This window comes from Pseudorasbora parva, chromosome 15, assembly GCF_024679245.1.
Source record: "Pseudorasbora parva isolate DD20220531a chromosome 15, ASM2467924v1, whole genome shotgun sequence".
Classification (NCBI taxonomy): domain Eukaryota; kingdom Metazoa; phylum Chordata; class Actinopteri; order Cypriniformes; family Gobionidae; genus Pseudorasbora; species Pseudorasbora parva.
Window position 1 is genome coordinate 4,889,521 of NC_090186.1, and position 26,765 is coordinate 4,916,285.

Consider the following 26,765-nt stretch of genomic DNA (forward strand, 5'->3'; position numbering starts at 1 on the left):
TTAGCATCGTGTTAATTCATACTAACTTGTTTGCATTGTGTTAATTCATACTAACAGCATGTTAGCATCCTGTTCATTTCTATCAATGTGTTAAAAATTATAGCAGTTTTGTAATTCATGTTAGTAACATGTTAATTCATGCTAGCGACATACAAATGTATGCTAACAATGTGTTAAAACATGTTAGCATTATGCTAATTCAAGCTAACATGTTAAAGCATGTTACATTCTTTTAATTTGTGTTAAAACATGCTAGCAATGTGGTAAATCATTCTAGAAACGTATGCGTTCCCTTGCTGTCTCCAACTTCAATATTTCCAATTCAATTCAAGAGTTTTTTTCAGACAAGGCGTTTTCAAGCCAACCTCAAAGATTATTAACAAACTTTACTCCTCTAGTTAGAAGTAAACCATTAAATAATTGATTACAAAAGCAATTCTAGTAAAGCAATGGCAAAATGGAGGACACCGGTTCAAAGGGGGTTATATGAAATGCAGATGCCCTTCTAAGGTTTTGTTTTAGCCAATCATTTACTAACATCAATATATGTTAACACATTCTGCTTTTTGTCTGATGAAAACACTGCCCATCGCCATCTCTGAGAGTTATTTTTTTTATCGTCTAGCACTTTAAAAGCAGGTTTACTGTGTGCAGTGTGGAGAATTGCACCAAGATTGTTATTATACTGGATACTATATATACTGTGCGTATACTCAAATGGCAACTCTGTGTTTTGAATGCAATTTAGAAAATACAATTTTTTTCTTTAAAAAAGCGATGTCATTCTTGTGTGGTATTTAATATTTAATAATTAGTTCCAGAGATGAGTGGATGCTTCCTGGGGTCTCCAAGGAGCCTTGCCTCTACAGAGCAAAGAAAAGAGTCATGAACCCCATAGCATTGATGTTACGTAATAAACGCTATCTTTTTGTGTTTAGGGGTCAGTTGAGGACTGCATACATGGTTTTTTCTTTTCTCCGAAAATCAAGGCCATGGTTTTGGTCTTTGAACTGTTCTAGTTCTTCTGGCGAGAGCTAAGCTCAAATGCAGACTTAAAGATTTGAGTTGGCTTCAAATAAAGGATTGTAAGATGTATTGTAGTTCATGTAGTTTTTTCTTCTGCTGGCAACAGACTGAGACTTGAATGTGCCAAACTGACACTGGCTTCTATGTACATTATACACACTGTGTCGAATAAAATGTGTTTAATAGAGTTTGATATTAGCTCTATTTTGAAAATGAACATGCTTATTTTATATCTGTAAAGTTGTGAGAAATAAACAGACAAATAAAAATAAGCTTATGTTTGATTAAAATCTATTAGCAGTAATTATGTTTGAGGACAGAGCGTAATATTTTATCCATAAATTATAATTATAAAAATATTAAAAAGAGACAGCTCAGACACGGTTAAGATTTTTTAAGTTATGTTGTTTTATGCTCACCAAGGCTACATTTATTTGTTAAAAAAGCAGTAAAAACATTATATATAACATTATTTTAACATATGTATTTTAAAATGTAATTAATTCCTGTGATGGTTAATGATGCTGAATTGCTTAAAAAGTTGCTTAATATATATATATATATATATATATATATATATATATATATATATATATATATATATATATATATATATATATATATATATATATATATATATAAACAGAGTTCGTGTGTGTGCGCGCGGTGTTTCTTTAAATAATCTGTTGGGTTATTTTTTTTTTTTTTTCCCAAAATGCTAGGTTGAGGTTTTTGGAGCATTTTTTTAATTTAGTGTTTGGGTAGTTTTTGTGTCCTGGGTTTTATTTTATTTAAATTTTTTCACCGTCTGTGCTGGGTCCTCCAGGTCCTGATCATGCCTCGGTCAGACCTTGGGTCAGGTGACAGGTCAGACGTAACAACCCAGGGCTTGAGTTATATTTACTGCCTTCACGTGCTCTCGGAATTATCGTAAATACGAGTTTTCTATGTATAAATTTCACATGAACGCCCTCAAATTTTGAAACTTGAATGCAATAATCTTGTAGTCACGACTTCAGAAGTCAGAATTATCACATTTCCGATAGCACGTGAAGGCAGCATTTATCGCGGGCTTTTTGGGGCCTCTTCATGGAGGAGCAGTGTAGCTCCGTCGAATTGGTGCATGTCCTCGGTAAAATAGAGGTTTATGTAAAAAAAAATTCTCTATAAATTCATTATTGTGCTGTATGTCGTTTAATTTTGAGTCACCCAACGTTAAATGAGTGTTGCAACGGTATTTTCGAGTGACGGAAACAGTGGCGTAACTTACTAATGATGGGCCCCAGTGCAGGCTATGCAGTTAGGCCCCCCCCTAACCAAGCATATGTAACACTTTAGGGTCAGGTTTCATTTCCATATCAGGATATCGGTTGTTTATTATTATTTACAAATCAAATATTAATGGCTTATTCTGTGTCACCGTAGGGCCTACATTCCTTAATGGTAAAAAAGACACTCTTTTATAATCAGTAAGATTCCAAATGTGAGTTATTTAGGGGGGTTCGGGGGCATGCTCCCCCGAGAAAATTTAGATTTCTAGGATCTACATATATGTATTTTAAGATGTTCTGAAGGCCAAAAAAAGTAGATAACAATATTACTAGAGACTCATCAAGATGGACATGTTGACATAGGCTACTTTTTTTGTGAGTTTGTCCGTTCAAACGCAAGACTTGAAAGAGAACTCAATGTTTGCTCGCTGTGAGACTGCGTGCTTTCGGATGAGTGCACAGAGACAGATGTTCTCATTCGCGTCTTCTGGCACTACACGCGGGTGATGATGGTGAAAATCAGGGGCGTTTCTATGATTTTTATTTTAGGGCGGCTCAGCCCCCAGTGAGGGTAGGCCTGTAGAAAAAATGTTAACACTATTTAGTTTAGGGTCCAAATTGCGCTATTAACTAATAGCTTACAAACATGCATACCCCTAAGATATTGGCTGTTTATCATTACTTATAAAGCAAATATTAACACCTTACTGCATGGCCATACTGTACGTGCATTAATCATACCCAATAATGTAGGCAGGTTTATAATCACCAAGATCCCAAATGTTAGGGGGTTCTAACATGCTCCCCCGAGAAAATTTTGATTTCTATGATCTACATATGAGCATTTTAAGATGTTCTTTTAAGATAATCTACTTACTTAATTTACTATTTATCAAAGTTTTAAGTTGATTAAAATCACAATATGAACACATTCAATACTAATCTTATGCCCAATACAAGCTGGAAAAGCTGAGTTAAAAAAAATATATATATTTACTGTATGTTAAAAATAGAATTATATTAATTAACAATATATACACATTTATTATTAATCTTATGCCTAATCTGATGAAAATGGCTTTGTTAATATTTCTTGTTCGTTAATTAGGCCTACATTATGAATCACATAGGCATATTTCCAGTTAAAAATGTCTAAAAATTAGACACAAGTTTATTAATTCGCCTAAATATTTTTTTCTTTTGATTAACATTTCTGACTTAAAGCAGAAGCTGTCAAACATGAATGTTTAGTTTAGCTGCATTTATCTTACTGTTGCGCTCCTAAAAAAAAAAGTGCGCTCAGCCTCAGCAGTTTCTGTGTGCCCATAAAGCCCGCCTTCTCTGATTTGATTGGTTTTATCAAATATTTTGACATTGACGAGCGGTGACAGACCAATGACGCTCAGATTCACACACACACACACACACACCTCTGCTTCTGACGTGCGCTGCGCTCTGCTCAGAGCCGCTACGGATTGGAGAGACAGGCTAAAAAACGGGACGAAGCCCACATTTCGGACGTATTGTTTCGGTGATGAAAGTCTTTCGGCCAAGAATGCACCGAGAGAATGCACATGGTCCATTTTCGCCCGAATATTTGATGCATCCCTAACTAAAATAATTAATAATAATAATAATAATAATAAATTATATTATGGGCTATTATTTAAACATAAATCTGAAACTAAATAGGCTTCGGTTTCTTTAACCCTCTGGCTGAAGAACGCACGTACCGGCTGTTTTTCCCCCTCACGAGTCATGACGGGGGATAGCCTATAACTCGCAATACTCCGTAATTTTTGGCCATACAGATAAATGTGAGACATAATTATAAATATTAATTGTCCACTTTTATTTGTGTACACTCACATAACAACAAAACTTTGTGCTTTAGTAAAATAAATAAAAAAGGTGCGCTTTCTATCTGCGAGAATCTGAAACTCGGTGAATACATGACATAAACATGAAACAAACGTCTAAAGAAACCTTGAAATCGCTAGATTTAAATCAAATAATTCACATTTTATAGTGAATTGTGGAGCTCACTGGCATAGAGCGGAATATCTAGCGGATCGAGCATCACGCAACTGTGCTCCGCTCACATGCTCTGATGAAAAAGGTGGTCAGTATATCCTAAGCGTGACGGTAGAGCGCGACAGCCGTGTGAAATCTGAAACCAGTGCTTTTCATTTGAAATGTGAGTGTCACAATATTCTGCGGAGTCACTTTGTCGCCATGGGCCCGTTTGCAATGTGGGCATGGGCCCGTGTGCGCTGCGGGCCCCCCTGCCGCACGGGCCCCAGTGCGGCTGCACTGCCTGCACTGTCTGTAGTTACGCCCCTGGACGGAAACCAAACGCCTGAACTTGCTCTTGCATAAAATGTAAGTTAATGCTTTTTTAAAAAAAAATATATATATAAATACTTAATACGAAATATAAATAGTTATGATGTTAAAATATGTTCTTAAAATTGTACAGTGGTTTTTTATTTATTTTATTTTTATGTACAGGTCATGGAGTCGGTCACGGCATATTTCGGCTACGAGAGAAACGCGGGACGGCGGTCTAAAGTTAGAAGTGTACCCGCTGAACATTACACCAGCTCCGGCACGAGATCCAGCGCCGTTACGGTGGAAACGGGACAACAGAGACCGGTCGATTAAACTTGAATTACTTCTAAATGTTTTTTACTTATAATATTTGTTAAACAAGCTTAAATGCAGCCATTATGTATTAAAACGATGTAAAATATGCTTTATTCTAAAATAGGATAGAAAACGAATTAATTATGCAAGCCAGTGGTTGTATGGACTGAGTATTTTAAGTTTAAAGTAACGTAACTGTTACCCCTTTAAGTTTTTAGTACCCCTTTTAGGGTTGTTTTTAACAGTGGTTTTTAGAGTGTTTAAATATCTCAATGTAAAGCTCTTTACTATCACTGCTGATTCTTACTGAATAAAACTATTAAGTACCTTATTTTATATAAGAAACAATTATTTCTGACCCCAAACATTTGGAACAGTAGTGCATATTATTCAAAATGAGTATAAAAATACTATAAGGCCCGGTTTCATAGATGGGGCTTAGACTAAGCTAAGATTGGGCCTTAGTTCAATTAGGACATTTAAGTAGCTTTTATAAATGGGCCTAGAAAAAAAAACAATACTGGTGTGCATCCTAAGACAAAACAATTCCACAGATACTTTAAATGATATCAGTGCAAGTTGTTTTCAGTTAAAACAGCTTAAACATGCGTTTTAGTCTGGGACTAGCTTAAGCCTTGACTGTGAAACTGGGGGTATATGTTTTCCCTTTCAAAGATAAATCAAAACTCGATTAGCCAAGGCCTCCCTTACAGAATTGAACGATGAATGCAGACACCTACACACTTTCCATTTCATCTTTAATAGCTGCCAGTACAGAGAATTGATTATCAACAGACAGACTTGTTTGTCCCTTGTGAACCTCTTAATCATTCAACAAAGTTAATAAATTATTTGAAGTATAATTTCCCATTTCGGCATCATGTAAAGTGGAAATCCAAAGGTTCTGGCAAGTGAATCAGGTGGTGACCTCCTATCTCTTGTTTACCTGGTTGCCATGACCTGCTCCGAAGAGTGACCGCCAGTATCGACCTGTCTTTAATTTGTTTACCCCATCTTCTTTCGTTTTTTTTATTTTTTTTTAGCCAAAGCGACAGACAGTGAAAGGAACACAGGAAGTCAGAGATACAGCAGCGAGGGGATGCATCCAGGCTACTTGTGATGGGGCTAAACTTATAAATCAGAGGATTGATTGATTTGAATTTTGGTAAGGATGTTGTAAATGTTTTAGCTATTTTTTTCATACATTCTCACAAGAATTTTACTGTCGATCTAGTGGCTTATAATCAAGCATATCCTTCTGTTATTAGCAGTTACAATTGAGTTTCCTGTCCTCTCTATTTCCTGTTTATTAGAAAAGCACCTCACCTCAGACTTGTCATTGTGTTTTATCCTTCCTTAAGTGTAATATTTAAGGCATGTGTGTTAGAATGGTAGTTTTAGCTATGGAAGAAAAAGGTATTTTAAGCACAGGGAAAGCAGCCTCACATATCTTAGATCTTTTGACTCTCAGCCCAAAGAGGACTGGAGGAGTAGGCAGAGCGGTGGGGCGGAAGCAAAGCAGAACAAGGGAGAGAGATTTTGAGAAAGACAGTGGGAGGTGGAAAAAAAAAGACAGAGCTTAAAAAAGACAAACGCTCTTTTGGTGGTTGCTTATGAACAGATAGTACCCTAAGGCTGCGTGTGTGTTTCCATGGTGATGTCTGGAGGGCAGACCAGCGGAGAGGCTGCTGGTGCCAGAAAGCGACGCAGGACCAGCCTGAACCCAGAGAGAGAAGACCTGGAGGGACTTTCCTCGCCCCCCACTGCCCACAAACTCTCACCCATGTACCCCAAGGAGGAGTACATCAGCTCCTCTGTCCATTACCTTGATGGAGCCTATGAGTACCCAGAGCCCACACAGAGCTACGGGACCTCGTCTCCCACTGACGGATACTACGCGGCTCCCACAGACCCCCCCGCTGAAGAACATCTGCAGACGTTAGGCGCCGAATCCAACAGCCCTCTCATGTTTGCACCCGCCAGCCCTCAGCTGTCCCCATACCTGAGCCATCATGGAGGACCCAACTCGACCCAACAGGTGTCCTACTACCTGGACACCTCATCCAGCACAGGCTACAGGTCAGTGCTGCTTTAACTATGTTTTTGGACGCTATTGTAGGAGCTTAATTTTTACACAACGTTAAGAGTTATATTGGTTTTAAGATCTTTTGTAGAAACTGAAAATCTCTTTTTTTTTTTTTTTTAATTTTTTTTTCTGGCTGTGACAAACTATAACAGTAAATCTAACAGGAAAGAAAACTATAAAAGATGTTTAAGATTATTAAACAGATATTGTCAGGTGTCCAGTTAATCAGATGAGGTTGTTCTGGGGGTCGTTCACACCTGATTTATGATTCATTGAGGCATAATGTTTGGTCTAGCACTCGAATCCTGCTTGGCTACCTGCTTATTGAGGTTAAAACTCCTTACACAAACCTGGTGAAACCTTCATTTTTTTAACATGTTTAATTTGCATACAAACCATGACCTTTGTAGTAATTTAAATACCTATTTTTTTTTTTTTTTTAAAGCCATTACAGATTTTTTCATCTTTTAAAGGTGAAATGTATGCTAAAGGCACAGTATGTAAGATTTTTAGATTTAAATATCACTAGAACAATGTTACGTATTTTGTTGTCCTGTGTACTTACATTGTCCCAAATGTTTCTAAGAATGTATAAATCCAGATAAATCAGCTCTTTTGACCAGCGTTACGGTCACACTGTCAATGACGTCATATCCACGCTACCTTTGAGTCCCGTAGAAACCATGGAAACACCAAAGACGCTTTAATAGAAGCTGTCTCATTTCAGAAGGCTGCGTCCTCCGGAGGTCTCCTTCGAAGGCTGCATACGTCATAAGGCCGTCTCATTTCTAAAAAGTGAGCAGGACACTCCAAATGCGCCCTTCTTTTACAGGATTTCGGAGCGTGCATGAGGTGTATCCTTCATAGGCTGGAGATAACCCACAATTCATTGTGTCGCTGTTAACAACCGTCATATATTTTAATATTATATGAAAAACTGCCCGACTGCCAGATATACCTGCGAGCGTAGGTGTGGTGTTTAAATGTAAGTAGTTTAAGCTTGTTTTTGTTTTTTTTAAGCTCCATTACCTCCAACTGACTTAGTTGTGGTAAACAGGATAACAACTGTTTAGTGCTTTTAAAACGTTTAGAAGGGTACATTGCTGTCAAGACAAGAAACATTTCATAGTAATTTTCAAGTTATAAATAATTTTCATTCATATAAACTGGCGTTAGAGCACAACGAGGCTGACCGTGTTGGCATAGCTTTGCGATACTTCCTGCCTGTGTGTCCTACAAAGGACGTCTCATTTAATTCTGATTGAGGACCCTCCGTATACTGCATCCTACACAGGACGTGTCCTCCGGAGGACGCAGCCTTTAAAATGTAATGAAATGAGACACAGCTATAGTGTGTGCTTTATTAGACAAACGAGCATCTGTTTGGATCATTTATCAACAGAAAACTGATCATTGTTCTCCAGCTTATAGTAGCTTACAGCTTACCTTTAGTCTTATTGTTTGAATCTCTCGTTTTCTTGATTCACCGCGAGCAACGTTTTTACCTCAGAGACGACACTATTTTACCAAGAGACTAACGGCATAATCAGAGAGAGCTTTCTCCAGCATACAATATATGTTCACATTTATTTAATGTAATTTAGCAACAGTTATTTAGTCATCCTGTGCTTATTACTGTGATATTTTAGTAATATTGAAGTAGTGTTTTACAATTTAATATTCACAGAAACTAGTAGATATTCGGCTTCAGTCTGGAGCACTGTGCTTAGGTAAACACGGAAGCAACTGAAGAACGCAGCTGCGGGTACCGAATATACTCGGGAGTCGGTACTACCGGTACTACAGAAATGCTGGTATCGGCACATTTCTTAAATTTCAGTACCGACTTGGTACCGAAGTACCAGTACTTGTGACATCCCTACACACAACGAAAAGAGCGCAAGCGGCGACTGCAGCATAAGCAGAATAAAATCTCAGAGACGGTGTTTGGCGCAGGTCTCTCTCATTAGCATTCGCTCTCAAGGGCTCTCGCGCGTCCTGCTTCATACCACCGTAACGCTAATTAAACTTTAATACATTCACTCATTCATGAACATGATTTCTGCCCGAGTCTGTCGGATTGCTTTCCATCGGCTGTGGAGGTGAAGAGTCAAGACTACAACTCTCATGATCCCACGCTCATTCACGCCGTCATCAAGCCATGCCTTTGTTTTAAATAAGTGACCTCTAGTGGCCAAACTTACATACTGTGCCTTTAAGACTTGCATATTTTTATACACATAAATATCTTTCTTTTTATGGTTATACGTTTGTGAATTGTGTATGACTAACATCTAATGCTATTTGGTTTTTGCAATGTGTTTTCATTTACAGTTATATTGAGAATGTGTATGACTTTTTTCACACACCCACTGCTTTCCCATTTTCTTTCTCTGTACAGACTAAATGGTGATGAGATGTTGTTGGTCAGAAAGTACACGCTGATCTCGTGGTTGGAACAGGATATGATACTTTCTGTATTACCCTAAAGAACAGCAGATCATATTCTGTTTATATGTATATGAGTATGTTTAAGGAATACACATACAAAGCACTTTAGACCTGTTCGTGTCCAGTGTCGCTTCATATATTGTTCTGTGCTCTTGAACTAATTATAGCTTATTTTATTTGTTGTTATTTTATGCTCTGTTTGTGCTGTTAATTATTAGTATTTCTTGACTTTCTGAAAAGAAGGTTAGGATTGGAAACGCCACTATCCACATAAGTATACCCGTCACAGAAAGAAGTGTACATTTGTAAAGTTTCTAATTCATTCTGTCTGTAGACCTTGAGGAAAGTACAATTAGTGAAAACAACAGTGGTATTGAAATCATCACATCCTGTCTGAATGCACAGGGAGCACATTTTTCACTTTTGTAAGAACTAAGAAGAGATTAATGGATTAACAGCACATGTTGAAGAGACCATTTTTAGTCAAATCTGTTGTTTAAATCTCATGTCAAAGGCACATATTAGAGTGGGAATACATCCACTGCTTTAGGCTGCTTGGAGATTCATTTGTCATTTGGTGTCACTGGACATCACTGCAGTTCATTTTTGAGGTTATGCAATATATCTTCTGGACATCAGAATTAAAGATAGAATAAATATTTACAAACATTGGAACAAGGGGTCAGAAGGAAATGGGGATGGTCATACTTGTCCAATGTTTGCAGTCACGTACATGTTCTCCGTGGACTTTACAAATTTGCATCTCAATCTTAAATGTAACATGCGGTGCTCTAAGATGTATTTTCTTTATTGGTTGATGACATTAGAGTTTGTTAGTTTTGTTTTGGGTATTAATTGCGCATGCTCATTTACTTGTCTATTTGTGACCATTTACATGCTCACAATTTTTTAAATCTTTAATAGCAGTGATTATTTAATAGCATTGTTAAATTGAATCTTTAGCAACTCTCAAAACGGATGTCTATAATGTTGTGAAGCCTACATTCCATTAAATATGAGGCATAGTTCACCCAAAAATGAAAATTACCCCATGATTTACCCTCAAGTCATCCTAAGTGTATATGACATTCTTCTTTCAGAGTTATAATAAAAATGTCATAGCTCTTCCAAGCTTTATAATGGCAGTGAATGGAGGACGAGATTTGGAAGTGAAGCGATGCATTTGTTTAAGAAAAAATCCATATTTAAAACTTTATATCAAATCAAAGTTTATTTAGAGCATCTTTTAAAACAACAGATGTTCACCTAAACATCTGACAGATGTTAAAACATTATAGACTAAAATAACTAGCAGACAGCCTACACAAGCCAACTTATGCCAAAAAAGTAACCCTGATGCGATGCTTTGATGCCTCTCATGGTTCAAACTAATTGGATTGGGCAACAAACATTTCTCATTAAAAATTCTCGTTTTAGACTCCAATTCGTGGCTGGTGTTTGCTTTGCTCTTTTCTTCTGCACTTCCGCGTTCATCAATACCTCATGCGTCCGCCCGGTCAGGGGTTAAGCCCAATTTTTACTTCTGCGTCGAGTGTATGCAGTACCTATGTCGTAGGCTTTGTTGCACTCCAAAAATTTAACAACGTGTCGATCGCAAGCGCTGTGATTGGTCTGCCAGAACCCCTCCCTCAGAGGGACACATGCTCCCTCTGCATGTATACTGCATGCCAACGCGGACAAGGACGCAAAGGTATAAATGAAAATTGACACAGCTACGGTGCAGGTTCGAAACAGAAGTATAAATCAGCCTTTACTCTTTCACCATAAATTGATTTAGATGGCCATTTGCCGGATGCTAGTTATTTTAGTTCTATACATTTTAGTGAAGTTGGATATTTTTCGCTTTGCTCCAGAAGTCTCGTCCTCCATTCATTGCCATTATACATTTTGGAAGAGGCATTTTTAATATAACTCCAATTGTATTTGTCTGAAAGAAGAAAGTCCTATACACCAATGATACCTTGGTAATGATAATAATCATTTTTGGGTGAAATATCATTGATCGACTATAATAACATGAAAATAATAAACACTTATCTTCATTGGCCAGAATTTTAATAGGCATACTTAATTATTTGTAAGTCAGCCAGTTTGTCTGGTGGTTGGAACATGACCTGTTGTTTTCATTATCCACTGTATATTGACATCGCACCTCTTTCTGTCTCTAGGTCCAGTGTGGTATCCTCTCAGCAGGCAGGTGTTGGTCTGTGTGAGGTGTTGTGCAGTGCGACTGACAGGCAAGAGTTGTACTCCGGATCCAGAGCTGGAGGAGGGTTTGATTCAGGGAAGGAGACGCGCTTCTGTGCGGTGTGCAGCGACTACGCCTCTGGCTATCATTATGGAGTCTGGTCCTGTGAAGGTTGCAAAGCTTTCTTCAAGAGAAGCATACAAGGTAACCGGCATAATACAATATAATTGATTGCAATCTTGCTGTTCTGAATATCGGCTGCAAGTACTCACAGCTTTGCTGACGTTCAGAATCAGAACAACTGATTTTAACAAATATTAAGTAACATTTATTGCCATTACTTTTTCTATTGTATATTTTCACCACTGAAACTAGATCCAAACAACCGTTTGGCAGTTATCACTTCATGTTCGTTCAATCATTGCATTCTGTCCAAATGAATCAGTCAATGTGTGTTTGCATATCACTGCGCAGCCAGTTCACGCAGACATCTCACGTCATCAATGCGTTCACGTACGCTGTGCAGAGCGAACAGTAAATGGCGAACAGTTGTTTACGATATTGTAGTGCTGTTACCTGACTGTAAAGTTTTCTTACCAGTGAATGACACATGATGTAATCCAATAACGTTGTCTCTGTTCATCTCACTACTGGTCTATGCCGGTTCATGTTAGAGCCTGACCGATAAAGGATTTTTAAAGGGTTAGTTCACCCAAAAATGAAATTTGGAATGTCGTTCCACACCCGTAAGACCTCCGTTCATCTTCACACACAGTTTAAGATATTTTATATTTAGTCCGAGAGTGTATGCAAGTGTATGCACACTATACTGTCCATGTCCAGAAAGGGAATAAAAACATCATCAAAATAGTCCATATGAGACATCAGTGGGTTAATTAGACTCTCTTGAAGCATTGAAAATACATTTTGGTTCAAAAATAGCAAAAACTACGACTTTATTCAGCATTGTCTTCTTGTTTTCAAACCTCAAATAAAGATTCAAACGGTAATGAATCAGCGTATTGATTAATGATTCGGATCGCCAATGTCACATGATTTCAGCAGTTTGCCAGTTAGAGACGCGATCCGAATCATGAATCGATTCACTGATTCATAGCGTTCGAATCTTTGTTTTGAAATCGGCCCATCACTATATAAGTCCTTATTTATTTATTTATTTTGCACACAAAAACAATTTTTCGTCACTTTATAAAATGATTGTAGAGCTACTGTTGTGAGATGGGCTTTGTAACGACGTCTTTAGTGCCTTTATGGGTCTTGAGAGAGGAAATGACATTGGTGTCAATGAAGGCCTTTCTGAGCCATCGGATTTCAACACTAATATCTTAATATGTGACTGAAGATTAACGGAGGTCTGACGGGTGTCGAACTACATGAGGAATTAAAGACAGAATTTTCATTTTTGGGTGAACTATCCCTTTAAGGCCGATACGAATATATGGTGATTTAAAATCCGATATTCCAATATATATTTCGAGATGATAGAGTAGCTAGTGCTGTGTAGAGAAGTTTGTCTGTATAGGGCCACTGTAGAAACATGGCAGCGCAAAATGGCGAATTCACTGTAGGGGGACCTGCGGTGTATGGAGATAGAAACGGCTCATTCTAAAGTAGTAAAAACATAACGGTTCATTATGTAAGGTCTTTATACACCACTGAAAACATATTTATGTATACTATATTGCATTTCATAAATACTACACACTGCACCTTTAGCTATTTTATAGTATACTATTGTGCAGGAATTTAAATCAGGCGCTAAAAATACTACTCATTAAAAGTTGGATAAACTAATGGGATCACTCGGGGCACCTAAAGGAGATACCAATCTCGTGACCTGATCTCGACACGTCATCAGAGAAGACATAGCCTATTAAAAGGGTGATGGGAAGTTATTTAGTTTGAAGCCAATATAAAATCAAATCTACCATTCTTATTGTTTGTGGAATATTGCATAATTTCACCAAAATTTCACTTGGATAAACGTCACAATGGGGAAGAAAAATGGCAAATTCTTTTTTATGCAAACTTTGAAGGTCACATGAATAAAAATAAAAATAATTATGAGCACCGAAAAATTGTTTTAAAATTGTTTTAATTGTTTTAAAAAACAAACAAACAAGAATTGTCCATTTTGATTTCACAGTGAAGAACACACTTGCTTAAACGCCCCCTGCACTTATTGATTGAATTCTTGGCTATTTAGTCTATACATATGCACAACAATGGCCATTAATAATCCTTAGCATTTGCAAGAAATAACAACTCCATCCTTGGGAAAAAGATTGACCATAGTAGAGCACATAGTTTTCTCAGTCACCAAAGTGGTGTCCGAAAATATATTGGTGCTGGTAAAAAGAAAAAATAATTTGATTTTCCTTGATTTTCTATTATCAAGTCAAGCCCTTGTGCTTTCAAATACAATCAAATGTGTGACAGTGTGCAGTATGTAATGTGATTCTTGCATGTTCACTGTCCTCCCTTTTAAAGGTGACAGAAAAGGTGAAAATCAAAGTTTCACACATGCTAAATCTGACGAGCGGCTGATGTGTACAGCTCGCAGATGTCTCTGCCTGCACCTTATTTGCAGTTCTGTATTGTGTTGGAAGGGGGTGCAGATCTGGGTGGGTTTGGTGAGATGAGATGAAAGGCCGGGTAGATGTTTTGAGCTTGACCCTGACACACAAGCTCCTGGTGAGCTCTTTCCTGGAGCAGCTAACTACTGCTGACTTTAACTGCCATTTTGGTGAGGAAAACTGAGTGAGAAACTGGAGGAAAATGAGTGTAAGTGTGCGCCTGACAAATGGGTTTCAGGACACACTGGGTGAGGGGAATTACAGTGAGTATAAGAGAGACATGATGTTTAAAGAGAGAGAAGACAGACGTGACAGGGAGGCAGAGAGAAGAGCGGAAGCAAGACAATAAAACAGAGTAAATGCATTTTTAATTTCTGCAATTTGAATTTGAGAGACCCAGTCGCCTTGCCATAACAATTTTACCTGTGTCAATGTTGTAAAGTCGCTCTTTATTCTTGCCCATTTCCCCTGCATCCAACATGTTGATTATAAGAATTCATTATTTTCTGATCATATAATCCAGACCTTAATATGCGGCCTTTTTAGGATATGATCAATGATATTCACTTCAACTTTAACTGGTCATAATGTTTTTGCTCATCTCTGTGTGTGTGTGTGTGTGTGTGTGTGTGTGTGTATATATATATATATATATATATATATATATATATATATATATATATATATATATATATATATATATATATATATATATATATATATATATATATATATATATATAAAATACAAACTGATTATTTCTTCATCGTGGCCTCTGTTAGTGGGTAGGATATATTAGTCAGCAAGTAAACATTTTGTCCTCAAAGTTGATGTGTTAAAAGCAGGAAAAATGGGCAAGTGTAAGGATTTGAGTGAGTTTGACAAGGGCCTAGATGATGGCTAGACGACTGGGTCAGAGTATCTCCAAAACTGCAGCTCTTGTGGGCTGTTCCCGGTCTGCAGTGGTCAGTATCTATCAAAAGTTCTCTAAGGAAGGAACAGTGGAGAACCGGCCACAGGGTCAGGGTTTCCATGCTGACCCATGTCCACCACTGAAAGCACCAAGTGGCACGTGAGCATCAGAACTGGACCACTGAGCAATGGAAGAAGGTGGCCTGGTCTGAGGAATACAGATTTCTTTTACATCACGTGGAGTGCCGGGTGTGTGTGTGCATCGCTCACCTGGGGAACACATGGCCCCAGGATGCACTATGGGAAGAAGGCGAGCCGGCGGAGGCATTGTGATGCTTTGGGAAATGTTCTGCTGGGAAACCTTGGGTCCTCCATCCATGTGGATGTTACTTTGACACGCTCCACCTACCTAAGCATTGCTGAGACCATGTTCAGCCTTTCATGAAACGGTATTCCCTGGCGGCTGTGGCTCTTCCAGCAAAATAATACTCCTATCACAAAGCACAAATGGTTCAGGAATGGTTTGAGGAGCACAACAATAAGTTTAAACAATAAAAGGTGTTGACTTGGCCTCCCAATTCTCCAGATCTCAATCCAATCGAGCATCTGTGGGATGAACAAACAAGTCAGATCCATGGAGACCCCACCTCACAACCTACAGGACTTAAAGGATCTACTGCTAACATGTTGTGCCAGATACCACAGCACACCTTCAGGGGTCTAGTGGAGTGGTCAGGGCTGTTTTTTTGGCAACAAAAGGGGGACCAACACAATATTAGGAAGGTGGTCATAATGATATGCCTGATTAGTTTGTGTGTGTGCGTGCGTTAGGCTTGGGCGGTATCCAAATTTTGATACCGTCAAACCTCCTCCCTATTTTACCTCGGTATACGGTATTACCGTGAATAATTAAAACATTATGATGTAAGGCTCAGACAGCGTCAACAAACTGTTGGCTTGGCTTATATATATATATATATATATATATATATATATATATATATATATATATATATATATAGGCCTATATTTTTATTTTATTTTTTACATTTGAGCCCCTGCCCCTGAGAAACTCTCTGCACGTTTTATGCTTACCGTTATGAGACAATTGTCAGACAATTGACATTTTTTTTTGTGAGTCCCATGTCCACTTGATTTTTGTGGAGTTCATGCTTATTGCTTATATTGCCAGCTGTGTGACAAAAGGCTTCGGCAATATTACAGCATAGTCCGAGGGTGCGCTCGGTTTTTCATCCACGCAGCAGTAAGGATGGTGGTTTCGGATATGCGCCCTTAGGTTCAAGGTATTTCCATCTCTCGCGGTCATCTTTTTGTTGCACAATTTGCAAATTGCCTCGTCTGTATTTACCGTCAAAACCCAAAATACTTCCAAACTGCAGAAGTTGTGTTCTTTTTCGATAATAACTCAGTGCCCGACTCGCAGTCTTTTCCCCTCTCTCTCTCTCTCTCTCTCTCTCTCTCTCTCTTTCTCATCCACGCTGTCACAACAACGCATACACATATTTAGGCATTTAATAAATAAATAGTATTTAATATGTAAATAGTTTAATTAGTTCAACTTATTAAATATTTAATAATTAATTGTTGATCAGCAATATGTAAGTTGATCTGTTTTTTGTTTTTTTTTGACGGTTTGACGGTATTGAAACTGATACCGTTGCTATTTTTAGATCCCGCGGTATACCATTTTACCGTATTACCGCCCAAGCCTAGCGTGCGTGTGTATGCTATGTATATATCGTTTTAGGAATTTGAAATGGTTAAAGTGATTTTGTTTAGCAATAGTTTCAGGGTCTTTCTAATGAGCACAGAATTCCTCTCGAATGTGTTTGCTAGGATTATCTTGTTCATATCTAAATTTTGCCATGACTATTTTGAATTCTCTGTCTTTTGTATAATATCCTATTACAAACCTCATTAGGATTTTGTGCTGGGTTTTATTCAGAGGTTTGGATGTCAGTGTTTCTGTTTGTGTGTAGGTCTGTGACATTTCTGGCTGAGACACACTCATCTAATTTAAAATTTCATTTGCAGCACTGGAACAGCATGTACCTGCTCTTAGTGCCTAAACAGATCCAAGGCCATCGACGCGCCATACTGCTCTCTTATGAAGGAACAGTATTTACATATCGCTATTTCATTTATATCGAGTTAGAAATGAAAAACATCTCTAAAATAAATAGTAAAATAAAGGTCTGTCTATATGCATTTTAGTCTGGCTATCTGGCTTAGGCATTTTGTAGGGGGGTTGAAATAAATCTTTAAATTATCTCTTTAAATGGGGAAACATCAAATTCTCCGAAACTGTTCTCCAAGCTTATGATTACATTTTTATATTGGAATCAACAATGAAATCTGACCACAGTTGTCTCATAAATATTGTTTATAAACGCTCAAATCATGACAAAAAACCTGCATTTTTTCAGCCTGGACGATTATAAACGCGCGTCTCAAAACACTGCCATTTCTTTAGCAACTAGGGCTTCAAACGGCAGCTGCAGAGACCCGATAACTTTACTAATCAACGATTGGCCCTTTCATTTAGAAGGTGGGGCTTATTTGCCATATAGAGTGGTGCAGGTATGATGGGACTTTGTAGGCCAATCAACAGTTAGCATCACACTGGCTCCCTCGAAAAACCCAATTGGACTTTTGGATTATCGCTTAAAACGAGCTCTGTGATCAACTAAAGTTTATGATACTTGCATGTTTTGTCCATCGAGATAATTATCACAGATAAACACAACTTTTCTGAATTTTTAAGCCTAATTGCAGTCCCTAGAAGTAAAAAGCTAAAGGTAGGCTATAAACAAACTACACTACAGTCGCTGTACTGACTGTAAGCTGATCACATCTAGCATGCACATAAGCTCTTTCAGTGCTATCAGAGCTAATTACCCTCCTCCATCCCCAACTCCTCCTCTCGTTAGTCAGGATTTGGTATTCTGATTCCCCTTGAATCAGACTAAATTCCTGATTATTTTGTACATTAAATATTGACATTAATGATATCTGAAATACATCATGTTGGTTCTGTTCTGTTTACTCTAAGGTGGTTTATCACTGCTCTCCCATTGCCCCTGCTAATCCATGCTAGCCCTAACCACAGGGAGTTCTTGCCCAGAACAGAACCATACCACCAATCCAAACTATGTGCTAATAGTCAATTATATTTGACGATAGTGGTCCTGAAAGAAGTGTTCTTTCTTATAGTTCCTAAATCGGACTTATTGGATTCATTGACAAAAATGTAGCCATGTGCAGTAATATTGAAAATCACGATCATGTTGTGATCGTTGACATAATTGAATTGAATCGTGAGACCAGTGACGATTGCATTCCAAGCATTTTGCTGTTTAAGCAAGAACTTGAAGGTAAAAGAATGATCAATAAAAAGCTGTACTTCGTTTTTCTTCCTCTAGGTCACAATGACTATGTTTGTCCAGCAACCAACCAGTGCACTATTGACAGAAACCGCAGGAAGAGTTGCCAAGCCTGCAGACTACGCAAGTGTTATGAAGTAGGCATGATGAAAGGAGGTACATAGACTATATTCCTACTGTTCTGTCCCTTCCTCTCTTTTTATAAACATATGCAGCATCTGTCAGGAGCGAACATACACATAAGCTTGGTGGTATAATTGGTGGCGGTTGAGGAGATACCCCCTTCTATATTTAAAGCGCCTTGAATGCCTAGAAAAGTGCTATATAAATGTAACAAATTATTATTATTAATTATGATTTAAACACAGATATGAAAGCAGTGCTTTCAAGATATTTGCGAAGACAAAAGAAGACTCATATCCTCTAAAATCTTGCTATCATACACCACACTGCTGTTTGCAGAATCTGTAAAAATGTGAATAATTTTAACAAAATAAGAGAGATTATACAAAATGCATGTTATTTTTTATTTATTTAGTGCTGTACTGAATAAGATATTTTACATAAAATATGTTTACATTTAGCCAATAAGACAAAGCAATAGCTGAGTTTAAATAAATGACCTGATCAAAAGTTTATGAACCCATGTGTCATTCCCTGGAGTGTGTGTGTGTGTGTGTGTGTGTGTGTGTGTGTGTGTCGTTCCCTGATGATCCACGGCTGTGTGTGTGTTTTGTGAAGGTTGAATCTCTTGTTTGTCCTAAGCAGTTAAACGGACCAACATTCTTCAGAAAAAGTCCTAAAATCTGAGGACGATTGAGGGACTCAAACACAACTATTAAAGTGGCGATGAATTGAGGAATCAACTTTTCCTTGAGCTTTTGATATATAAAAGGTCATGGTAATGAAAGATTATCCTATAAGTTTCAGAGCTGAAAACTTCCTTGTTAGTCAAAAGAAAAGCTTTTATAGACACCAGGCTCAACAAAAGGTCCTGTGCTTCTACTGACGTCAGTGTGCGACGAAACACCGCCTCTACTGAATAATGAGCACGTAGTTCAGTAGCCCGCCCACTGACTCATGGAGGGCTCGTGCTAGCAGCTGGTCAACAACAATACATAGAGGAAGATTAAGATATTGCGCTATTCCTGGTTGTGGAAGAACACAGTCGCTGCATTAGCTTCCTTCGGATCCTAATAGTAGGAATGAGTGGTTGAACTTTATTTTTAATGAAGTTCCAGCTCACATGGGGAAGACATGTTCACTGCGGGATCGTTTGTAAACAAATCTCCGGTCGATGCTGGATTTAGATCCGACAGGAATGGTGCAACACACCATGTGAGTAAAAAGTGTTTTGATATGTGATAGTATTGCGTTGTTATAGATCGTTTTGCTCATGTGTACGTGTCTAACAGAACATACCTCAGCACGCTGGACTCGGACACTTATGGGCCAGGGCTTGCAAAGCCCGGCAGGCCGATGTATCTCTTATTTCGTTCTTGTTCTGCTATTCTCTCTCTCTCTCTCTTGTTGACATCTGAAGGGCACACACGGTGAACGTGTATGTGTGTGCTTGCGGTTCGCACTTATATCGTCCGATCTTCTGGGCTATGTGTAATATAAAAATAATAGTCCAATAAATCGCGGGTCGATGAGAAATAAAACATTGTGTTTGTTTGATAAAAATGTTTACGAGCCCTATGATCGAGATAATCATTCCGGTTGCCACTTCTCTCTCTCTTATCCAATCCTAGCCGTGGGCGTTTACTTCCAAGTCTTCAGTGCTGCACGCCCACCAAAACCCAGCATTTTTGGAGAAGCCTCAAAACCAGTGTAGAAAATAGCCTATTAGTTATGATGTTTTTGAATGTAAAAACCACAAAAACATCATTAGTTGACCTCAGACAACAGTATAATTAAAAAAAAAAAAAAAGCCAGTTCATGACACCTTTAAAAAAGTTTGAAACATTCACTGAAGCTCCAGAAGGAAACACGACACATTAAGAATCGGCGGTGAAAACTTCAAATAAAATTGATTTTAAAGATCAAGGTAAATGGTCTTCTGTTGCTTCTGAAGGGCAGTACTAAATTAAAAAAGTGATTTTTAAACAAAATAAGAACATTTTAACATCTTCATCCTGTTCAAAAGTGTTCACCCCCGGCTCTTATTGTGTCGTGTTTCCTTCTGGAGCATCAGTGAATGTTAATAGTTGTGTTTGAGTCCCTCAAATCTCAGAATCATACAGTCACTGCTGGAAAGGGTTTATATATGTAGAAGATGCTGAAAAACGGAAGATTTTGAGTATTTTTCTGAAGACGGTCAGTTTACCTGCTCTGGACAAACAAGAGACTCAAGAACAACCATCACAAAACTCTCACACATCTGTGGCTCATCAGGGAACAACACACACACACACACACACACACACACACACACACAGCGGTGGATCATCAGGGAACCACACACACATACACACGGCCATGGATAATCAGGGAAAGACACAGAATTAAGAATCAAGGGTATGTAAACTTTAGAACAAGTTTGTTCACATGTAACGTACAGAATTTCATCTATCTCTTTTTTTTCAAATTGTTTGAAAATAGTTAATCCCGGCATCTTTTCCATTGCAGGTATTCGCAAGGACCGCGGTGGCCGCGCCATCAGGCGTGAGAAGAGGAGGAGCGGTAATGAGGATCGTGACAAAAGCTACAGTGAGCTGAGGAAAGCTCAGGACAAGAGGACGAAGAGCAGCGGTGGCGGCGGGGTGGTCAGCACTTTATGCATGCCACCTGACCAGGTGTTGGTGTTGCTTCTGGGTGCAGAGCCGCCGGCTGTGTGTTCAAGGCAGAAGCACAGCCGCCCGTACACCGAGATCACCATGATGTCCCTGCTCACAAACATGGCTGACAAAGAGCTTGTCCACATGATTGCCTGGGCTAAGAAAGTACCAGGTAAAATCTTTCAAAGTGGCTTTAATTATGAGTGCAGTATCAAAGGAATGGTTTTTAAATCTGAAGGAGAAAGTGTCCCTGGTGACAGCCTTGCCAGTTTTTGTAACCGTGGCAGCAGATTTCGACAGCACAGGTGGCAGAGATTCAAATGACAAGGTCACAGGCGCCGAGATAAAGAGCATGGGTGTTATTACAGTGATCTGTGCTGCGGCTCAGTTTGATTTGGCCTCCAGCTGAGCTCAGCACATATAAAGAGTCATATTGGGACCTTAAGAAGGCCATTATATTTGATGTTCAGATTTCTTAATTAACCCTCCTCAGAGAAGTAAACAATTTATCTTATTTGATAAAAAAAATACAATAAAATCAAAAGAAAATTTAAAGTTACTGTTTTCTATGTAAATATATTTGAAAATGTATTTTATTACCATGATGGTAAAGCTGATTTTTATTCAAGTCTTCATTCAGAAATCATTCTAATGTGCTGATTTGGTGCTCAGGAAATATTTCTAATTATCAATGTTGAAAACGGTTGTGCTGCCTAATTTTTGTGGAAACCATGATATGTACTCTCATTCCTGTGTAATATAATACAGGAACTTTGCTGACGTACCATAGGTGAAACGGATGCAATTATATAACGCAGTGCCTGAAAATAGGCTAACTTCCGTCAACATAACCAACGTCACAACCTGTTTGCGCAGAGAGCGTGCTGGGGACTATTTTTAGCCGCTGTGTAATATCATTGCACCCATGGTACGGCAGCAAAGTTCCTGGATCATTACGGAAGAAGAAGAGTATAGTTCCAAGCAATATCTGGCTAGAAAATTGCAAGTTTTAATTTTCTTTCGGTCTTACTACACATTTTAACTATGCACATCACAACATATATATATATATATATATATGGAAAATGTTGCCGTTATTTTGTCACTTATTGAGCTATAGACTAGATGGAGCCGTTTACCTCCAGTGTTTGTGCTAAGCTAGGCTAGTTGTGGGTACGTCAGACAGTTATGGCCTGAGATGAGAATGGTATGTCCTACAAATTAGGCTTTAAAGAGTCCCGTTGGATTCTTTTCCACTGATGAAATCAAGGTGTCATCAAGTTATGCCTTTGTTTTGAATAAGTGACCTCTAGTGGTGAAAATTACATATTATGCCTTTAAAATGTCTTTTACTGTCAATTGAGATTAACTTAATGTATTAATACTGAATAAAAGCTTTTTTCCTCATATGGGATTTCAGAATGTACCGTGACATCACTTAACTGCCAGAATCAAACTGTGCTCTCGTGCTTTGGCTGGTGCTGAGCCAGAGACATTTTGGTTTTATTTCGTTTGACCTCTTTTTATTCATATAAATACAACACGTTACACATCATCAAATTATAATTGAAACTAGAATTCCTGATGCCGCCTCTGTAGACATCAGTGTGTATTTTACAAACTATAAATCTATTGTGTTGCTAGTGCTTATGTGTGTTTAAAGGAACTGTATGTGAAGAAATGTATTTCAATTAATCATAAAATGGCCCTGATATGTCACTAGACATTAAGAAATCATGTTAAAGGTCCCGTTCTTCGCGTGTTTTTGAAGCTTTGATTATGTTTACAGTGTGCAATATAACATGCGTTCATGTTTCGCGTGTAAAAAAACAGTATTTTTCACACAATTGACTTATCTGTACAGCGCTGTTTCCTCTGTCCTAAAAACGGCCTGATGATTTCCTTGTTCTATGAAGTCCCTCCAGAAACACGTAACGAGTTCTGATTGGGCCAGTGCTTCCCGTGTTGTGATTGGACAGCAGCTTGGTGCACTTTCCCGGAAAGGTCCCGCCTCTTACCATAACGGGGAGATGCAAGGGCTGAATGCGCGCTCTTCTCCACGTGGGAGAGCAACGAGACCACGCCCCCTATTTTGCGTGTTCTTGTGGGCGGAGGGTTCGTCAACAAACGGTTCTAGTGACGTCATTACAGCAGGAAGTGCAGCGGTGTAGTCCAAACCGGCCGTTCGCTGTAGGCTTTGAAAGGGAACTTCTGTTAAATAAAATCTCACTTGGCATTGAACTTTGAGCTTTATAATTTTACAGGTATTATTTATGCTCTAACAGCAACATTTCACACTAGCTAAAGTTTGAAAGATGGAATCGCGAAGAACAGGACCTTTAGTTTTAAATACTTATATCACTGACAACAGTAGTCCGGCCAGAGTATTGTCATTTAAAAGTTGTTGTTGCAGCCCTCAACTGATGTTGACATGTTGTGTTTTGGGCTGAAGCTCCGCCCTCCACCTAATCGACCAATCACAAAGTCAGTAGTGTTTCGGCATCTAGTTACCTCACCTGCAGCTACAAACGTTCCTGCTGATCCTGCAGCCAATCTGGCAACCTCGAGTCAGGGGGAGGTGGATACACCGCTCTACCGTCATTTCAAAGGGATTGCAGTACCAGTTTTGGCCACAATCTTACATACACTTTCTTTAAATGTGTGAAACCTAAAATAAAGATTATGTGGTTGAGTAGTTGAGTAGAGTAGACAACTCTGGCTCGGTTGATCATGTGATGCACTGAACGTTTTAATCATATGCAGCATGTGCTGTTCTTCCCAGGGTTCCAGGACCTCTCTCTGCATGACCAGGTTCAGTTGTTGGAGAGCTCTTGGCTGGAGGTGTTGATGATCGGCCTCATATGGAGGTCCATTCATTCACCTGGAAAACTCATCTTTGCTCAGGATCTCATCCTCGACAGGTGCTGGATGTTCTGCCCCTCCTCAATAGACAATCATTGTAGAATAAGCATTTCCACTGTTTTTTAAACTCATTTAGTTAGGCTAAAGAAAAAAACAAAGCTTGAACCTAATCTAATGACTATTCAGACATGGAAACGTGTGCAGCCACGCTTTGAAAACACATTCAGTTGTTTTGATTAGATTCTGCTTGACTGTAAGGAATAATGGAAAAGTGTCAACATGCCGTGACAGAAACCTGTTATACTCTAATGAAACCCCGGGCTTTATTTTAGTCTCAGCAATTTTACTTTACTGTTACTGATGCTGTGAGTGTGATTGTGAGCTTTTTGAAATGTCACATCGACCAGATGCATTCCCTCTTACGTGTGCCTATTTTTGCCTCAATTTCTTAAAGAACATTGAGTTGTATGTGGTTTTATCCCCCACAGAAGGGATTTGGCTCAGCAGAGGGCCGTGCCTTATGAAATGAGATTGAACTATTTACCTGAGAGCCTTGTGCTCATCTTCAGAAGACCATGTCACAAGTAGCATGTAATTAAAGACGACCCGATTGGGAACATGCTCTTTAAAAGGCTTCTGAAGAACAGCGTCATCGCTGACTAAGTAGATACGAATCTAATCAAAACCAGCATCCGAAAAAAGTGAAGAAAAGTGAGATTTAAAGTTAAATAGAGCATCCTGGAAGATGTAAAATTGGGAAGAGACTGAAATAACAAGATAAAATGATTAAATGAGTGAAAGACAGCAAGAAAGGAGACAGAAAGACAGGATATCTACAGAGAGGTCCAGTTTCTGCTCCCACACAAACAGTGCAGTGCTCACAGAAAGAAGGAAGAAGGGCCGTTTTAAGGCACCATACCACAGTAAATGGCACAAACGATCTCGTAGCGTAGATAAAGTGCTGGTCTTCATTTTTACAGGAGTGAAGGTGAATGTGTCGAGGGGATGGCTGAGATTTTCGACATGCTCCTGGCGACTGTGGCTCGTTTCCGCAGTCTCAAACTCAAGCTGGAGGAATTTGTTTGTCTTAAGGCCATCATACTTCTCAATTCAGGTGAGTCTGTGCTAACAGAAATCAAACCCTCAACAGCCTCTTCTTTAGATGTACGTTTTTTGATTTCTTACTTAGTATTTTTGTCTTGTTTTTAGTCTAAATATCTAAATTCTTACATTAAGAAACATTTACTAGACAAGTAAAAATGTTCTTGTTTTGGGAAAAAATAACTGAAAATGAAGTGAGTTTTTGCTTAAAATAAGATTAATAATCTGCCAGTGGGGTAAGGAAAATAAAATAATGTTTTTAAGATTTATTTTCCTTACCCCACTGGCAGATTATTTTGCTTATTTTAAGCAAAAACTCTAAAAAAAATTGTTATTTTTTCCCAAAACAAGACAATTTCTTTTGGTTGTCTAGTAAATACTTCTTGTTTTAAGAATTTTTAGATATTTGGACTAGAAACAAGACAAAATACTAAGTAAGAAAAGCATTTATTGCTTATGCTGATTGGTCAATCATTCAATCTCCTCCCACAATCCCTTCCACAGTCAAGTTATTGCTTCCTCTTTACTGTCTGCTCAGGTGCATTCTCATTCTGCTCCAGTCCAGTGGAGCCCCTGATGGACAGCTTTATGGTGCAGTGCATGCTGGACAACATCACTGATGCCCTCATTTACGGCATCAGTAAATCAGGAGCGTCACTGCAGCTGCAGTCCCGCCGTCAAGCCCAGCTCCTGCTGCTGCTCTCCCACATCAGACACATGAGGTAAACGCAGATGGAGGACATAAGATGATTAAAGTGCCCCTATTATGCTAATTTAATTTAGTTTTGTTGTCTCCTACAACAGGTTTACATGTATCAAAGGTCAAAAAACACTTTAATTTTGTCAAATATGCACAATTGCACATCACCTCATTGTTCAATGATTCTCAAACGACTGACGGATGAATCGGTCTCTCTAAATCCCGTCTTTCTTTGAGCTACTCTGCTCTGATTGGTCAGATGCCCCAGTATGTTGTGATTGGTCTATCATGTACAGCTCGTGTTTCCATCACCATAACTGAACCTCAGCTCCAGAGGCTTCCTAAAGCTCAGTGATTGGACACACTGTAAAGGATGACGTCGATTTTACCACATCAATCCGAGCGCGAGTCCGATGATGAAACATTGAAGAGCTAGTTATGACCTAATTCATACAGTCTTGTTCAAAATAATAGCAGTACAATGTGACTAACCAGAATAATCAAGGTTTTTAGTATATTTTTTATTGCTACGTGGCAAACAAGTTACCAGTAGGTTCAGTAGATTGTCAGAAAACAAACAAGACCCAGCATTCATGATATGCACGCTCTTAAGGCTGTGCAATTGGGCAATTAGTTGAAAGGGGTGTGTTCAAAAAAATAGCAGTGTCTACCTTTGACTGTACAAACTCAAAAGTATTTTGTACAAACATTTTTTTTTTC

At 38.5% G+C, this 26,765-nt stretch overlaps 1 protein-coding gene across 5 annotated transcripts in view; it reads left to right on the forward strand.

Annotated features, from left to right (window-relative positions):
• The first annotated feature begins 4,640 nt into the window (after window positions 1-4,640).
• The window catches only part of esr1 (estrogen receptor 1), a 28,243-nt gene continuing 6,118 nt past the window's right edge, over window positions 4,641-26,765 (forward strand). The window contains exons 1-10 of one of the 5 annotated variants that reach the window (XM_067416813.1): window positions 4,641-4,679; window positions 4,809-4,952; window positions 5,987-6,108; window positions 6,415-7,022; window positions 11,670-11,893; window positions 18,642-18,758; window positions 21,234-21,554; window positions 24,165-24,303; window positions 25,225-25,358; window positions 25,884-26,067. In XM_067416813.1, coding sequence (XP_067272914.1) covers window positions 6,595-7,022; window positions 11,670-11,893; window positions 18,642-18,758; window positions 21,234-21,554; window positions 24,165-24,303; window positions 25,225-25,358; window positions 25,884-26,067 — 1,547 coding nt within the window. In that variant the 5' untranslated portion in view covers window positions 4,641-4,679; window positions 4,809-4,952; window positions 5,987-6,108; window positions 6,415-6,594. Of the gene's footprint in view, window positions 4,680-4,808; window positions 6,109-6,414; window positions 7,023-11,669; window positions 11,894-18,641; window positions 18,759-21,233; window positions 21,555-24,164; window positions 24,304-25,224; window positions 25,359-25,883; window positions 26,068-26,765 lie in introns of all 5 variants that reach the window. The other 4 variants (XM_067416815.1, XM_067416811.1, XM_067416812.1 and 1 more) reach the window with 4 other exon arrangements.